We start from the raw sequence: 12717 nt of genomic DNA, 5'->3' as shown, positions 1-12717 counted from the left end.
TAGAAAAATCCTCAGAGTTAGCATGTTGTACAGCTAATGTGGCTTATGTTAGCATTAACTTCAAGAATTGGACAATAATTAGTGTTACTGTATTATATAGAAAAATCCTCAGGGTTGCATGTTGTGTGGTTAATGCAGCTAATGCTAGCATTAGCTATATCAATAGGACAATAATTAGTGTTTGCATATAGCATGGCTAATGTGGCTTATGTTAGCATTAGCTAGAACAGTAGGACAATAATCAGTGTTAGCATGTTGTAAGATAATATGGCTGTACAGCTTTGGCCTTTCTTCACAATTAATTTGCAAATTATACTAAATGATTATTAAAGAATGTTGTCTTTTAACTGTTTATTATTTACCATTTTTCAGTCCTTAATATATAAACCTTTTCATTCAAACAATAGCAAATGTCTGTTAAAAAAGATAATTTTGTTTTGAAAACAGTAAAAATTATGTAATTTTATAGTCAGATGTTATAAAAGAACAAATTAGGAGTCTTTTTTATAAAAATTTTATTTTGATGTGGATGTTTTTTTACAGCAAAAAACTGCACAAAATTTGTAAATGAATGGTAAATTGATCTACACTATTCAAAGCTGTTAAAAAATATAAATAACTTTATAAATTACTTTTGGTTTCTGCTTTTCACAGTGCAGATTGTTGACTGAACTAAAAATAACTGAAACAAATTGTTGCTTGAATTCTTTTATTTGATTGTTTTTACAGTGTTCAGGCTCCAATTTACATATATGACCATAATTCTTCCCCCACCCCCTCCTGACCATATAAGGACACTGAACAGATTGTTCCCCCCCCCCCCCCCGCTGCATAGAGAGGAGGAGTGGGGAGGAAGGGGAGGCAGCAGGTAAAGATGGAGGAAGGAGGGCGGGGCCTGATGGAGGGGTAGTTGGGGTGGGGTGGGGTGGGGTGGGGTGCGGGGAGCTGGCGCCTGCGCACTGGCCCACCATCCCCTCCGCATCGCCCCCCCTCCCCTGCTCCTCCACCCTCCCCTCTCTTTCTGCAGCATCAGTACCACTCTCCCCCCTCCCCCTCCTCTCTCGGTCCGTTTACCGGCTGCTCTCTGCGCGCTGCGGGGCCACACTGCGACCACCGAGGAGGAAGAGGAGGACCGCGGACCGAGGGGGGGCCACAGCGGAACGGAACCGAACCGCAGAACCAGTCGAGGAGGAGACAGACCGCGCGGATAAAAAAAAAATCCCCCCGAACAAGAAGCGGCAGAAGGCGGAGACGCGTCACACCGCGCCGTTCCTCCCTCCATCTCTGTCTGTCCCGGAGAACCGACGAGCACCGAGCAGCGGAGCCGCTGAGAGGATCGGTGAAGCTCGGAGCAGAACGACGAAGGACGCGGTGCTGAAGCCTCCCCCCCCTCCCCTCCCGGACTACGGCCGATTCTCCGGTTTCTAGCAGCGGCGCGGCGACACCATGAAGGACCGTACGGCGGAACTGCGAAGCGTAAGCGACAATTTTCTTTCTTCATCCTCCCTTCGGCCTCCATGTCTCCCCCCTCCCCCCTCACCCCTCTGCCTCCCGCAGCCTCACGGCCTCCGCCGCTTCGCTGCATCACCGGAGGAGCGGCGGTGCGCAGAGCGGTGGACAGAAAAGCCGCTAAAAGGCTGATTTGTGCGGGTTTGTCGCCTCTGCGGCGGCGGCGCGGCGGCTCCTGCTGCGGCTGCAGGCGGAGGCTGCAAAGACTGTCGTGTCGGTGCGGAGCTGAGCGGCGGCTGGAGGTCACGGCGGCACCGGACACCTTTATTTTCAGTGTTTTTGGCAGCTGACGGCGGGCTGCGCGCGGCGGCCGCAGAGGCCGCGCTGCTTTTTTCCGTCCTCATGCAGCGCCGCGTGCATGATGGGAAAACGGCCCCAAACCTGCCATGCGAGCTAATTGTAATGCGGCCGCGCGTGTCCGTGCATGCGTGCCTGGATGACCTGATGGGGGGAGTAGGGGGGAGTAGGGGGGAGGAGGGGGAGTTGAAATGCAGTGATTTTTTTTTTCCGAGGCCGCATCCTGCAGCCGGCGCGCGCCTCCTCCCTGATATCGAGCGCACGCGTGTGTGTGTGTGTGTGTGTGTGTGTGTGTGTGTGTGTGGTGGTGTTCAGTGGTCAGGCGCGCAGCAGATCGAAACGCGGCGGATGAATCAGGATGCAGGTGGAGCGAAGGATGCGGCGCGAACTGCCGCTTCTGTTCGCTGCCGCTCCTCCGGTACCGGTGGTAGTGGAGGGAGGAGAGGGGCTGACGGTTGGTGGGGGGGCTTTATTGTCCCAAAGCCTCACCCATTTCATGGCCGAGCAGCGCCGCGCAGGGTGAGACCGGAGACTCTGCCGCGTGAGCGGCAGCAGGAGCGATGCGGTGTTTTCTGCCGCCGCGTCGAGCGAACAGCTGATGGAGGCGGTTTGGGCGGATGGCGGGGATTTTATGGGGGGGGGGGTCACATCAGCTGGTCAAACTCTGCAGCAGCTTCATGAGCCGCGACACCACCGGGTTCAACCGGGTTCATCTATCTATCTATCTATCTATCTATCTATCTATCTATCTATCTATCTATCTATCTATCTATCTATCTATCTATCTATCTATCTATCAGTAATCTATAATCTATAATCTGTTGGTTATTGGACAGTTTCTCACATTAACGCTGGTTTTTGCCTCCAGTGTTTCACATTTATATTTTGGGGGCTGAAGCTGACCAATAGTTTCTGATCAATAAATCAGCAGCTGAATTGTGTGTGTGTGTGTGTGTGTGTGTGTGTGTGTGTGTGTGTGTGTGTGTGTGTGTAGGTGATTTGCATTTAAAAAGTGACAGCCTCAGCAGACTGGAGTTTTTACCGCACTGCTGTCCATCCGTCTGATCCATCAGTGCTCCTCCATCATCCCTCCATCTATTCACCCCTCATCTATTCACCCCTCCATCTATTGATCCATCCATCTATTGATCCCTCCCTCTATTCACCCCTCCATCTATTGATCCATCCATCTATTGATCCCTCCCTCTATTCACCCCTCCATCTATTCACTCCTCCATCTATTGATCCATCCATCTATTGATCCCTCTCTCTATTCACCCCTCCATCTATTGATCCATCCATCTATTGATCCATTCATCTATTGATCCCTCCCTCTATTCACCCATCCATCTATTGATCCATCCATCTATTGATCCATCCATCTATTGATCCCTCCATCTTCTCCTCCATCATCCTGATGGTTTGAAACAAATTAGAACAGAATAACTCCTCATGTTGTTTCTTTCTGTTTAAATCAGCTGAAAAATTTTTAGCACAACTTTGTAGAAAACCCTCAAACCGTGTTTCCATGCGAATGTTTGTCCTGATTTCAAACAACTTTAGTAGGAAGTTTAGAAATTTAGCAGAAAATTCTAAAGGTTCTTTGTGTTTCAGCTCGTTGTTCACTGAATTGATCCTTCAAACAGCTGAACAGGAGAAAAATGAGTTTAATGTCAGAATCAGTTTCTCATTTTGAACCAAAGCTTAAAAAAACATGAAAATATCTGTTTCCTGCTGAGAGCTACTTGGTTGATGGAGATCTGATGTTTAGAACCTGAAGTCTGATGTTCTGCACAGAACTGATCAAGAAACAAAGTGAACTGGTTCAAATAATCTCTAAATTCTGGAATAAAGGAGGAAGATCATGTGAACGGATCTAATCTGTTTTAGACAACATCCAGGACAGAACAGTGCAGCTGCATCAAACCTGAACTGTTCTACAAGTTAGACTTAAAATGAAAAGACATTCTAAAGTTCTGCAGGTTCTTCATGTTTATTGAAGTTCTCTGGTGGAAGAACTGCAGCTGAACATGACTTTATTCTGGATGAATCATTAAAACGTCAGAAAACAGAGAAATGTTCATCACAGTTTCACATCTTAGAACATGATGTTCTATCTGACCAACAGTCCAGAACCCAAATATTAATACGTTCTAATGAAGGAACCCAGAACTGCTGCAGATTCTTACATTTGACTCAAGTCCTGTTATAAAGATAGAACCTGGTGGATCCATAATGAGCTGTCAGGAAAATGGTTCCTTTCAGAACTTATTTTTGCTAAAGTTCCTAAATTGCTGTTTCCTGAAGGAACCACTTTGATGGTACTTTGAGATGCCTTTGTAAGTTCTTAAAAGAACCTCTGGCTAAATATTTCTTTGTAGAATTCAACATGGTTCTTCTTTGGCATCAGTGCAAAGAACTACTTTTGATTCTAGTTAGCACCTTCTTGTTGTGAATGCAGAGAACGTATCGGTTCTACAGTAAATCACAGCAGCAACACTGAAAAAATAAAAACACCAATGAAATGAATCATTTACAGGAAAACTTGCTGCTTTAAAACATTCACTAATTCTCAGGACCTGAAACCTAAATAGAAGATGGTGGTTCCACAAAGAACTGTCAGGAAAATGGTTCTTGAAAGAACCTATTTTTTCTGAAGTTCTTCGGAGCAGCATTTATGGGGCTGAACAGAACCGTGTGTTCGTGGTTCTATGAGGTATCTTTGCAGTTTCATTTGTTCTTTAGAGAACATATTTAATGTTGTAATGCTGTAAATTCTTCCCTCAGAGTTTCCCGCTTAAAGTAGTGAAGATCAAGTCCTGGTATCCAAGTAGAACCAGAACAATCTTAAAGACGGTTCCTTCAAGAGCCTGTTGAAGTTCTTTTAGACCAGAGTTCTGGTTCCATTGAAGAATGAAGTTCATTTGTTGTTCTTGTTTTCACTTCCTGGTTCAGTTTATTAGAATTTCTCACTTTTACATGTTAGAACTTTGGTCAAGTTCAGGGACTGTTTGGGTTTAGAAAATAACCTGATTCTGATTAGAATATGAGTCTTTAACCTCCATACCATGGTGACAAGTCCCGCCCATCTAGTCTGTGATTGGTTGGCTGAAAATGATAAGCGACAATATAACATATATGTAACATATATATATATATATATATATATATATATATATATATATATATATATATATATGTGTGTGTGTGTAGCATATTATAACGTATATATAACAACAATAACCAGGACTTAAAGTTGTCACCGTTCACAGAGATATTAATGTTTGAAACAGAAAACAGTTCAGGTAGATAAACTCACCTGGTAGCTGCGTCTAATGATGATGGTGAGGCAGGAAAATATTCGTTATAATGAGAATATTTTTATTAAATACAAACCAACACCACATTTTATAAAGAACAAATTTCACACATTTGTAGTTTGGAAGCTGTGAATAATTCAGATTTTCAATTTGGATTTAGCAGCTTTTTATACCAGAATTAAAAAGATTAATTGATTAGTTTTCATGTGTTAAATTAACATCAAACTATTCTGCTCATTGATTAATTAAAAGTCAAATTTCTGTGATTTCAGCTTCTTCAGTGTGAATATTTTCTGGTTTCTTTCCTCCTCTGTGACAGTAAACTGAAGATCTTTGGACTTAAGACATCTGAGGAAACTGATCCACATTTTTAACATTTTCTGGTGTTTTAGAAACTATCAGCTGATTAATTGATCGAGAATAATAAATAATGATTAATTGCAGCTCTAGTTTCCATGGAAACAAAGAGCAGACATTGATTTATTAACCTACAACAGTTTACTAGTTGGTAATTTTAGTGATTATTTGTCAAATTCGACTTCAGTTTCAATGTTTATTTCTTTAGATGGATTTTTCTCTTCACTGTCGGCCATCTTGGCTCAGACCCGTGCAGCTGCTCACAGATGTTCGTGGATCACAGATTTTATGTCATCGTCACGGAGACGCTACCTCCCCCATCCTCATCATCCTCCCCATCCTCATCCTTATCATCACCACTCACCCTCACTATCTTTTCCTATCCTCATCCTCCCCCATCTTCGCCCATCCTCACTATGGTCATCATCCTCATCCATCCTCATCCTCCCCATCCTCATACTCACCATCCTCCCCCATCCTCACCCATCCTCACACATCTTCATTCTCCTTATCATCCTCCCCATCCTCCTCATCCTCATCCTCCTCACCATCCTCATCTTCCTCACCCATCTTCCTCACTGCACATGTTTGTTTTTTCAGGTTACTTCGGGTCCTGTATCGTTTTATTTCAGTCTAGTTTCAAAACAATTTCACTCATTCCAAGAGTTTTCATTCACAGATTCTGTTTTCAGCACTTTGTCTTATTTTTTGTAGTTTCGAGCCACACACACAATTTGTTGAGCAGTTTTCGATTTAAAGTGTCAAATAAAAATAATCATTTTAACTGACAGATTTTAAGTATATCTGGTTGCAAACAGAATATTTTTTCATGAATTTAGACTGTTCATCGCTTAAACCTGCAGTATAATTGAATAATCATGGTAATAATGAATGTTTCACATGGCTGTGGAATAAAACATGATCAGTTCTTTAACGTGACCCCTTTGACACCTTTATATGACGGTTTTTATGTTTCTGTAAAAGTGTTTTTAGTTTGTGCAGCGTGATGAGTTCAGGTCTGTTCGTAAATTGGAATTTCACCATAAGCACACTGATAAATAAAGGTGCTAACTGGAGCCAAAAATAGTTGATACCGTATATAAGCCAGTTTTGTTCCATTTTTAGTGAACCATTTATTAAGAGGGCCTTTAAAGAACCCCAAGGTGCCTCAAAGAACCATCACAGTGGTTCCTTTGGGCAATGGTGCTTTAAAAGACCTCTGCTAAATTGTGTTCTTTAAGGAACCAGATTCTGTTTTGATAACTGGATAATCTCAAATAATTTTTATGCAAAAAGTCAAATGTAAGAATTCACAGCAGTTCTGGGTTCCTTCTATTAGAACACAATGAATATTTTGGGTTCTGTTGGTCAAAATGTTCTAAGATGTCAGACTGTGATTTGTGAAGCTGTGAAAACATTTCTCTGTTTTCTGATGTTTTATCGATCAAAGGATTCTTCCAGAAATAAAATAATGTTCAGCTGCAGCTCTGATTTCATGGTGGTACCTGCAAACCAAAAAACTCCAATAAACCCGAAGAACCTTGAAGAGCCACAGAATTAAGAATCATCATCTAAACAAAGAGGTTCTTCAGTTGGTGAGAGCCTTCTGTAGAACCATTTAAGAACCTTTATTTTTCTGAGAGCAGCTTTGTCAAATCAGGGTGTGAATGTGGTGAGTTCAGGTGAGTGTTGAATATTTCAGTTTGTTTTTTACAGCTGTAGCTTAAAAGGACATGATACTCAGATGTTTAGAAATCAGCAGATTGAAGGCAGTACGAAGTGCCGCGTCATGCTTCCACCTGCTTCAGGAAAGTGCTTGGTCATGTCAGGCAAGCCCCCCTTTGAAGCAGCTGCTGTCACTGGCCTCCTGGTGCCTTCAGGTGTTGGTTCAGAATTTGGTTTTTAAGGCTTCCTGGTGCATTCAGGTGTTGGTTCAGAGTTTGGTTTTTAAGGCTTCCTGGTGCATTCAGGTGTTGGTTCAGAGTTTGGTTTTCAGGATGTTGTGGTGCGTTCAGATGTTGGTTCAGAGTTTGGTTTTGAGGATGTTGTGGTATTCCAGGTATTGTTGCAGAGCTTGGTTTTAAAGGCCTCCTGGTGTGTTCAGGGGTTGGTACAGAATTTGTTTTTTAAGGCATCTTGGTGCGTTCAGGTGTTGGTACATAGTTTGGTGTTCAGGAAGCTGTGGTGCATTCAGGTGTTGGTAAAGATTTGGGTTTTCCGGGCATCCTGGTGTTTTCAGGTGTTTGTTCAGAGTAGGGCTGCAGCTATCAATTCTTGTAGTAACTGAGTATTCTATCGATTATCATGGCGATTAATCGAGTAATCAGATTCCGCTCTAGGCATGTGCATTACAGCATCAAAAGCGGAAGTGAAATTATATATAGTAAATTATAGTAAATTATACGATGACTGAGAAGCCTTGGTGGAATACTGCGCTCTCTGAGTGCCGGTATGGACTCAAATGCAGCTGGATCTCAACATCTTTCTAAGACCCGCACTCACTCTACTTCCCATTGGCTAGTGATATTAGTTTGGTTGAGAGCAAAAGCTGCGTTCCCCTCATTCCATTGGTAGATGAACTCGATTGGCAATGTAGCGCTATCTTCTTTTTTGTTTTTTTTGCACCGCACGCCATAATTCCGGCACGGTGCCAGAATACTTACAGAAAACATACAGTGAAGGTACGTGTCCACTAGATGTGTTTTTCCAGCATGTAAACACACCGCATCTGAAAATCGCATGCATGGTAGCCGGTCATTAGTGGGCCACAACACTGTCACGTGACAGCGCTTGCGCTTCAGCGGCCACTACATTGTCATGTGACCAAGCTTTCAGCTTGACAGTCCAGCAGATGCGTGGAATAAACATAGCGGCTCCAAGGCAAACTTTCTCTTTTATTTCAAAAACACTTCAGGGGAAAATATCTCTGAAAGCACGTGATGAGAGAAATAAGCTGTGTAGTAGCTGAATCTGTCCTTGTTTTAGTTCACCGACGGCTAGTTTAGACAATCGTTTAGACCGCGGACTGGTTGGGCACTCCTGCAGTAAACAATAGAAAAGCTGTACTGGTAGAAATAGAAGCGTCCCATAAAATTTAAGGACCCGGTTTGTATCAAATGAAGTCTGGGTCCAACCTCGGACCGCGGTCTGTCATTTCGTGACCTGGGGTCTAGCATGTAGTTGATTAAACGAAGCCTCGATTCAGAGAATTTTGCCTCGAGGAATTTTAGTAATCGAATTACTCGAATAACTCGAATCGTTTCAGCCCTAGTTCAGAGCTTGGTTTTCAGGATGTTGTGGTGCATTCAGGTGTTGGTTCAGAGTTTGGTTTCGAGGAATTTATGTTGCCTTCAGGTGTTCTTCCTGTGCTCGTAGAGAGCAGTTCCTCTGTCTGTCTGATAGATCAAACATGAGAACGTGCTGAGGCAGCAGATCAGAGATGCATTCGCTGTTCTGCTGCAGATACGAGCTGCTGCCGTATTTTAACCTGCTGATACACTGTTGATAGTGTGTGTGTTTGTGTATCCTATTTCAGTCTCATTGATTACAGCAGCAGGTGGGGGGATGGGCGGGGCTCTGTGTGGTTGTCGTAGCGATAAAAAATAAAAACTCAGTTTATTTTGTTCTCCTGACAGCAGCAGACAGGTGGAGCTTTATTTACACAGAGAACACACACACACACACACACACACTGAGGTTGAGAGTTTTCAGGTGAGCTGCAGCTCATTCAGAGCTGACTGTGTCCTCATTAGATTAGTAATTCCCTATTAGTCTGCACACAAGCACACACCTGTATGTCTGTACTTGTGAGGACTGAGCCTGACAGTCCTGCTCTTTAACTGGACTTTAGTTTTTGTCCAGAACCAATAATTCTTCTCTACATATGTCCTCCACAAACTCCAGAAGTCCTTTTGTTCTAAAAGCGTCCTCACATGGCAGGTGTGTGTGTCGGTCCTCACATCAGCAGCAGCACTGACACACACACCCTCCTACGTGGTATTGACCAGCTGATCTGCTGACTGTGTGGGCTGATTGGTCAGTAGGAGGTGGTCATGTGATTTATGGCTGCATCTCCATTTAATGGCCCTGTAATCGTCCCTCGTCGGTGTGTGTCTTTGTGTGTTTTGTGTGTTCCTATGTGTGTTTTTATGAGCGTGTGTGTGCTCATGTATTATAGATGTACCCCTCCCCCCTCCACAACTCAGCGAGCAGCAGCAAGCTTCCTCCTCCTCCTCCTCCTCCTCCTCCTCCTCCTCCTCTTCTTCTTCTTCTACTGCTGCTGCTTCATTTCTTCTTCTGTGGCTTTATATCTTCTTTATCTTCACCTTCTTCTTGATTTTTCTTCTTTGTCTTCCGCAACTTCTTAAGCTTTTGCTTCTTCTTCTTCCTCATCTTCATTTTCCTCTTCTTCCTCTTCCTTCTCATATTCTTCTTCTTCCTCTCTGTCATTTTCTTCCTCTTCATCATCTTCCTCTTCCTCATCATTTTTGTCCTCTTCTTCATCTTCCTCGTCTTCCTGTTCTTCATCTTCTTCCTCCTCATCATCTTCCTCTTTTTCACCTTCCTCCTCCTCCCACTTCTTATTCTCCATCTTGTTCTTCTTCTGTGTGTTTTGTTGATTCAGCATCTAAATATCAATCAGCCAATCAGATGGAGCCTTGTTACAGATGACCACAGTTCGCCGTGGACTGATGGGAAATGTAGGCGAGCCGGTGATGTCATGCTGATGTCACAGGTGTGTCCTCTGGCTCACAGGACGATGAGATTAAACGGCGTTTAAGTGGTTTTATTGATCGTAAATGAAGCGCTGTGGCTGATCATCTGCTCTTCGCTGCCAAGTCTTTTTATTTGTCATGTCAGAAGAACCTTAAATAATGGAAGCTTGAATAAAAACGTTGAAACTCGAGAGTGTAACAGACACGTGTGCGGAGAGACTGGACAGTTATTGTTAAGTGATGTTTTATTTTTGACAGAAAACTTAATTCAACTGTGTACTTAAAGTCTTTAAATGAGGTTTTCACATTTAGGTCGTGGTGATAAATCTAAAAAAAGTATCTCAATTAATGAACTGCTTTTGTTCAGTTGATATTGATAATTATTTCAACAAATAACAGCAAAAAAAAGTTATTTTCTGTTAAAGTTTTCTTCACTGTGGTTCATGTTTCAATCTAAAGTCCTGCAGCTCTATGGAACAACATGAAGAAGGAGAGAGAGTCAGAAATGTCTTCAGTCAGTAAGACTCAGAATGATGGAAATCATTTACAGTGGTTCACTTTTCGCAGTCGCAGATGTTCAAATTGTATTATCGCGGATTTTTCGCTGTATCACGAGATTTTGCTGTATATAGATATTTAAATTATTTTTGAGGTAAAATAAGCATTTTCTAGCCTAAAAAATTGAAAGCAATATTAACAAATATAAAAACTTTGAATTAAAACATATTAAAAGAATATTAAATGGAAATAAAATGCATAGCGTACAGCACTGGCTGCTGATTGGCTCGTAACATCAGTCTCTTCAATCTCCCATGTATAGAATACATTCAACATCTACCCTTGTCCATTCTCACTGTGCAATACATTCATCTCATCATCATCATCAGTACTACAGCTAATTCATCATCATCATTTAAGTTGTATATTCACTGGTGAGTACCCATATCGAATGTTATGTTGTTACAATTACATAGGTTTAAGAGTGTAGACAGTGCTTAAGAGTATAGGAAGTGTTTATAAGAGTGTGAGGAGGGTTTATAAAGCCTTAAAATATATAGAAATCATTAAATAAGGTTGAGTGTCTTGCTCATGGGCACACTGACAGCGGCTCCAGTCTGCAGTGGATCCAGCTGAGGAAGAGCTTATAAATAGTCCTGAGCCAAAGTGATTACAGGCAGTTATTGAATTGAATTAAGGCATTAAAAGGCCTGTGGATGGCTGAGGCGAGGAGCTCTAGCTCCACCGCTGCCTCCTTTAAATAGATTCCTGCACATGACGTCCATTAGCTCAGGCTGGAGACGGACTGGGAAACATTCACAGACTTCACTTAAAATCAAACTACACGTTGAATGAAGGAGACTTTATTTTTAAATGCTCCAGCCCTGAATTGTTTTGTATGAGTTAGAATGAAATTAGTGTTAGTGATGGCTTTGTGTCTCTTTGAGGTTGCTTTCAGTCTTGTTGTGGTCATTTTGTGTCTCTTTAAGGCAGTTTTGCGACTCTTTATGGCTGTTTTCAGTCTGGTTGCAGTGATTTTGTGTCCCTTTGTGGTCATTTGCATCTATTTGTGGTTGATTTGTGCCTCTGTGAGGTAGTTTTGTGTCTTTTTGCAGTCGTTTTGTGTCTCTTTATGGTCATTTGGTGTCGCTTTGCAAACAGAAATCTAGACTGTTGCTGCATGAGTTCCCAAACATTACCAGTGATGTCACGGTGCACTTGAAATGTCACGCTCCATCTCTGATGTCACGCCACCTCTGATGTCACGCTGCACCACAGAGAGGAGGATTCTGGGTCTTTGTGTCCTGAAAGAAAACCACATCTGTGTTACATATGAGAGAAAAAACAGATTTAGGTCACAGTTACCTGCAGCCTGAACACACACACACACACACACACACACACACACACACACACACACACACACACACACACACACGCGCACACACACACACACACACACACACACACACACACGCACACACACAAACGTGTCTCTGGGGAACCTTTAGTTGGAATCAGGGCGTTACAGGAAATTGATCCTGAAGGACGTTTGGTTCTAATAACTCGAGAACATTTATATTTGACCTCATATCTGCTAAGGAACCACAAACACACAACGTCTGTTCAGATTCATTAATTAATCGATAATGAATAGTCAGCTGGTTCAGTCACTAAGCAGCTGATAATCAATTTGACCGATTATCAAACTACAGCTGTTTAGACATAATGAAACCATGAGGATGCTCCGTTCATCTGAACACAGAAATACTCCAGAGGAATGAAAGAGTGAATCAGGTTTAAACCGAATCTGAATTAAACAGAATCCGGTTTACACTGTTCACAGAGCATCAGTGTGAATGTTCACTTTAAAGTAAATCAGGTTTAAACTGAATCACGTGGCAGGTGTGACATCATTGTGTCTGGTGTCCATGAAGGTGTTTCCACCTGTGGATGACCTCAGCTCAGGTAGAAGTTTGTCAGGTTGTGTTTTAAAGTCGCCTGGTTTAGTGCAGCAGTGA

General features: G+C 42.5%; 1 protein-coding gene across 1 annotated transcript in view; it reads left to right on the top strand.

Annotated features, from left to right (window-relative positions):
* Window positions 1–1036: 1036 nt before the first annotated feature.
* Window positions 1037–12717, top strand: part of LOC111562951 (syntaxin-1B) — a 60325-nt gene continuing 48644 nt past the window's right edge. Inside the window, exon 1 of the mRNA XM_023261768.3 lies at window positions 1037–1476. Coding sequence (XP_023117536.1) covers window positions 1447–1476 — 30 coding nt within the window. The 5' untranslated portion in view covers window positions 1037–1446. The remainder of the gene's footprint in view (window positions 1477–12717) is intronic.

Source organism: Amphiprion ocellaris, chromosome 19 (assembly GCF_022539595.1).
Source record: "Amphiprion ocellaris isolate individual 3 ecotype Okinawa chromosome 19, ASM2253959v1, whole genome shotgun sequence".
Taxonomy (NCBI): domain Eukaryota; kingdom Metazoa; phylum Chordata; class Actinopteri; family Pomacentridae; genus Amphiprion; species Amphiprion ocellaris.
The sequence above is the reverse complement of the archived record's forward strand: the minus strand, read 5'-3'. Positions and strand labels throughout refer to the sequence as shown.